General features: G+C 44.9%; 1 protein-coding gene across 3 annotated transcripts in view; it reads right to left on the bottom strand.

Moving 5' to 3' along the window:
• Window positions 1–948: 948 nt before the first annotated feature.
• The window catches only part of CNKSR1 (connector enhancer of kinase suppressor of Ras 1), a 40,564-nt gene continuing 36,184 nt past the window's right edge, over window positions 949–5,328 (bottom strand). For 2 of the 3 annotated variants that reach the window (XM_015411639.1, XM_015411642.1), the window contains 4 exons: window positions 5,260–5,324; window positions 4,562–4,691; window positions 2,914–3,095; window positions 949–1,488 (listed from right to left, as the gene is read on the bottom strand). In XM_015411639.1, the coding sequence (XP_015267125.1) occupies window positions 1,282–1,488; window positions 2,914–3,095; window positions 4,562–4,691; window positions 5,260–5,324 (584 nt within the window). In that variant the 3' untranslated portion in view covers window positions 949–1,281. The remainder of the gene's footprint in view (window positions 1,489–2,913; window positions 3,096–4,561; window positions 4,692–5,259; window positions 5,325–5,328) is intronic. The other variant, XM_015411641.1, reaches the window with a different exon arrangement.

Raw genomic sequence — 5,328 nt, 5'->3', positions numbered from 1 at the left:
TCAAATAGCGGTGAAAACCAACGATTACATTCAATTATTTTTTCCTTCACTTTGTCCATTGAAGATATCACTGGATAGTAATTTATCAAGTGAATTCTAGACAACATTAAGAAGCAGTTTACAAAATTCAGTAAGCCCACCTCCTCAGCTCAAAGCCACAGTCCAAAGACAGGGGATGTTTCCAATCGAAAACTTCACACAACACAACCTGCTTGCTTTTAATATGCCTTTCATAATAACTTTTAAATAAATAGATTTTAAGCATAATTCCAGGTAATAACTTTATGTTTTCACTCCTGCCTCAATGAAAACTGGCTCCTGAAGCAACTATCATCACTTACCTTTTTAAGCTTCAGTTTACTTTTAGGGTTTTTTTGCCATTAACTACTTCCAAAGAAGAGTTTCAGGTTGAAACACACTTGGGGAATTACGAACTCTGAAGAGGGAGGGAACAAGTTGCAAATCATTTTGTAGTGGGATTGTGGCTTACCAGCAAAGCTTCTGGTTTATATGTGGAAGGACCCAGGTTCAACCCCCTGCATCGCCAGTTAAAAGGACCAGGAAGCAGGTGATATGAAAGATCTCTGCCTGGGATAGGCTTGCCAAGTCCCCCCGGGGGGTGGGGAACCCGAGAAGCCCGTTACCTGCCGCCAGTGGATCAGGCCCGGGGGGAACCCCACCCCCAAAGCACGTGACATGCCCGGCGTCAGCACGTCACCCAGAAGTGACGCAATCATGTCGGGGGTGGGGCCACAATCATCTGAGGGAAAACTTTATGGTTGTGGCCCCGCCCCCAATGTGCCCGACGTGATTGCGTCACTTCCGGGTGACGTAATTGCGGTGCGCACATGGATTCCTGGAACAAGACTGGACTCCCCCGCTCTTCAACAGGTGAGGACTTGGCAACCCTAGCCTGAGACCCTGGAGAGCACAACTGCTAGTCAGAGTAGGCAATACTGACCTTGATAGAGCAAAGGCCTGACTTGGCACAAGGCAGCTTCATGTGTGAACTTTACCAATTTTCAACTGGCCTGTTGATCCATACAGAGCAGAATTCCCCCTCTCTACCCACTTTCCCCCTCACACCATCACGATGTCCTTTCCCTTTAAAAAAACCCCAAGATGTCCATGACAGAGTGAATAAAAATCTTCTTCCTCTCAGTTCTGAATTGGGTTCTTTGATATTCAGCCCCTTCTCTAAACGGAGGAGATCCCTCTGGAGCTTTGTGGGGAAGGATTCTTTATCCCACAAAATATAACTGTCCTGACAGTTGATGGAGTTTATGGAGAAACCATGGCGTCTTCTGAGCTGACCGCAGAGGCGGTGCCTGTTCTGGCACCATCTTCATGCCTGACCATTTGGGCCCACCATGATTGTATTTCCTGATACAGTTCCTGATTTTGTACTTTCCAGTGCCTGAATTTCTCAGAGGTTAGTTCAGAATCATCCAGGAGGGCATTGAGTAGCTGGAGTTCAGCAGTTTTTGCCTAAGGAAGAAAGAGAGCATCGCTTGAATGTACCGGTTGCTTCTTAAAAAGCCACTGAAGCCTAGATGAGTCAGGCAGAGATTCCCAAGGTTTTTATTACATCCAAATGGCCTCTCTTTAAGATATAAACCATCCTGTTCCCCACCACCACCAATTTGCCATAAGCTGTTTTAAAGCCTTTGTAATAAAACAGAAATGAGTCCCAATTGTTACTTCCTTTGACAGGGAGATTTGGATGCTGCCAAGATTTAAAGCCATGCTGCTTTTCTTAGGACAGCTGAAGGCATTTTATTGAACCAAGATATAACACTATTAATTATGGCCCAAGACTCATGACTGAAGGACATTACACACAATTGGCAGTGGCACCACTTCTATTTTCTCATGACCTTAAGCAGGAAGTCCACAACGGTGCTTCTCCAGGATCACAAAAACGTGATCCTGATCTAAACAGTAGACACTTTGATGCTCTTCAGTGGGTACCCTATAACATGATGCCCAAAACAGGCCATATCATATTTCCCCCACAGTATATAGTTCACCCTGTTTTGGCATGGGGCCTGTTTGACATGCCTCAGCTTGTTCCCGAGGTCCAAAGGGTTCAGAGAAAGACATGCACGCAGATTCGTAATGGAGAAACATCGAATCCAAATTTCAACTGTGTGGCTATTACCAACCCCCATCTGTCGCAAAAGAATGCTGAGACGCAAACAAAAGCTCAGACAGAATGCCCCAGTACTTTGTAACTGGTTTCCAGGTAATGCATGACAAATCCTGAAGGCCACAAACCTTGTGCAATCTTACTTTTGGGCCAGGGCTCTTTTTGTAGAAAAAGCCCAGCAGGAACTCATTAGCATAATAGGCCACACCCAACACCAGAAACTCATTAGCATATTAGGCCACACCCCTGACAGCACAGCTCATTAGCACATTAGGCCGCACTCCCACATTACCAGAAGTGTGGTCATCCAGCCACACCCACCTTTTGCTTTTTATTCTGTTTACCTTGTTTGTTGTCAAAACCCAGGCTTTTTTTTGTAGCAGGAACTCCTTTGCATGTTAGGCCACACACCCCTAATGTAGCCAATCCTAATGAGTTTCTGCTGTTGGGTGTGGCCTATTATGCTAATGAGTTTCTGCTGGGCGTGGCCAACTCGGGAGCCAGCCGGAACTCCGTTCCTGTGTGTTCCTGCCCAAAAATAGCCCTGCTTTTGGCCTTGATACAGGTTTTTTTTTTTAAAGTAATGTTATAGAAACTGCATACAATTTCCTTAGAACTGGTAGGGATTTGAGCCTGGGCCCCTCAGTCTGGTCTGAGGCTAGCCACTCTGCATCTTGTATTTTAGAAAAGAGTTGGAAAAAAGAGACCCATCACCTGTGCTAAAAACAGAGGGGGCTTCCCAATCTAAGTTACACTCCACCTACCTTGAGTGTGCTTTGAAGGGTCCGAATGAGATGCACCTTCTCATTTATCTCTGGATTCTTGTTACGTTTGACGAAAGATTTCCGGTATTGCTCACGGGTGAACATTTGCTGCTTGCCAATGAGAGAGACACCCCCTTGCTTCAAACACTTGATCAGGGACTCGAGTTCTTCTCCACCAGGGTCTGCATAGACAAGTTGAAAGCCATAAGCAAAAGTAGGGAGTGTGGGAGCAGGGCCAACCCTTCAGAAAGAGTGAGATAATGGTGCCTCGGCAGCAAGAACTCTGTCACACAACATGCATTTTTCTTCCAGTTTAAAATCCTGTACACTGTATAGAATCCTGAGAATAATGAATCAGTGCTTAAAAGATTCAAATCCTTATTTGGGCAATCTTTCTTATGAATTAGAATGAAAAAATAAGGGACCAAACATAACCATTTGCTTTCATTAATTGTAATAAGCACCCTTCTTATATGTATCCAGGCATTATGTAATATACTGTATGCAATGAAAATAATATAAAAAGAGACTCTAGTACTTAGGAAACAGGATTTTTTTCTTTAAGAAACCCCACTCTTGCATAATTCTGAAAGAGACTTAGAAGCTAGAGGGGGAGTTACCTGCCATGAGGTGAGCCAACATGTTCGACAATCGGATGAATACTGCTTTACAGAATCAATGGCAGGTTGCTGTCCAGAGCAGCAGGTTTGCAAGAGAGCACTTGTCACGGGAACGTATGCCTAGTCCCCCCCCCCATTCCCACCATACTTGGGTCAAGTTTTGGTTTGTAAACTCCTTGGCAGTGTACAGTACTCTGTAAAGCACCTGGCACACCAGTGGTGTACAAATACTATTAATTGCAACAACAACTTACACCTGAACTTCAAAACAGGCAGGGGTCTTCCTTGCTCAGCACAGTCCTGGAGCAACACCTGCTGCTGAGGAACAGCAAGGGCTCTGAGATCTAACCTAGTCATCTAACAACCAGGGTCATTTTCTCTGAAGGAGGGTTTTTGTTTTTTTTAATGGAGCTTTCTGTGTGGAGGAACTTTTTTTGTACAGAGAAGCATTTGGCCAGGAAAGGCCCCCACCCCACCCAACTGCAGTGATGGCGAACCTTTTAGAGACCGAGTGCCCAAACTGTGACCCAAAACCCACTTATTTATTGCAAGGTGCCAACACGGCAATTTAACCTGAATACTGAGGTTTTACTTTAGAAAAAACAACTCATACATTAACTTAAGATGATCCAAACAAAGCAAGGAAAGCCATCCCAAATGCTTTCATTTACTTAAAATTATTTGGCAGAGAATTCGACACTTTAATGATGGTCTGGGCCTGGCACGCGTGCCCACAGAGAGGGCTCTGAGTGCCACCTCTGGCACCCGTGCCATAGGTTTGCCACCACTGCCCTATTGGCTGAAGTAGTATAGCCTAGACATAGATTTATCACCCCTTGGCCCAACATAAAAGTATCCTGAACGTTTCCCCTTCCCAACAAAAATGGGTCCTTTCTGCTTATACAGTTTTGGACCCCTCGATTTTGCTACTTGTACTGAGTGACCATGGTTGGACCTTGATGATCCTCAGAATTTGAGATTCGGTTTTTATCCTTGTCACCTGTGGAAGAAAGATGAATGGAACTCACCTGTGGGAGAGGAGGCTGGACTCCCATATGCCTTTTGCCTTGAGAGTGGGCTATTGAGGGGACTTCCACTTGGGGTTTCATTACTCCCTGTTAGCAGCTGGTCTTGTTCCAATTCCCTCCGTTTTGGCTGCTGGGAAAAATAAGTTTTTTAGGGTTGTTCAAGGAGAGACTGGCTGGATCAGACAAAAAGTCCATCCTATTTGTCACAACGACTGGTTAGATTCCCCTTGGAAGTCTAGCAGCAGCACCAAGGCCTCCTGTTGTAGCACCCCAGCAATTGGCATTCAGAGGTATATGATCATGGAGGTTTCATCCAGCCATCATGCCTAATTGCCGACAACAAATTAGTCCTCCATAAAATGTGTCTGAATCCCTCCTTTACAGCTACCCTCTTATGGCACGACATCTTATGGCAAAAATTCTATGTTAAAAATTCTTGGTGAAGTAGTCCTTCCTTTCGTCTGTCCTGAATCAACTGCCAGCCAATTTGATCCAGTGATCCCAACTTCAAGTTATTACAAGAAAATTCTCTCTACTTTCCTTTCTCAAAATTAGGCATCATTTTATAAATCTAGGAAATGGGAGGGGGGTTGTCAGAGAATTCGATACACTTCTGTATAAAAGGAAAGTTGATCACACCCTCCCCACCCAATAACACTGCTGATGGAGGCCAGGGGTCCAATCAGTAAGACACTCACCTCGTCGAAGTTAGGTCTTGGCGAGTCATCCTCAGGGTCTTCTGCTTCGGTTTCACTGTAGCAATCTGG

The sequence above is a fragment of the Gekko japonicus genome, unplaced genomic scaffold, assembly GCF_001447785.1.
Source record: "Gekko japonicus isolate JY-2015 unplaced genomic scaffold, Gekko_japonicus_V1.1 scaffold62, whole genome shotgun sequence".
NCBI classification, from domain to species: domain Eukaryota; kingdom Metazoa; phylum Chordata; class Lepidosauria; order Squamata; family Gekkonidae; genus Gekko; species Gekko japonicus.
The sequence above is the reverse complement of the archived record's forward strand: the minus strand, read 5'-3'. Positions and strand labels throughout refer to the sequence as shown.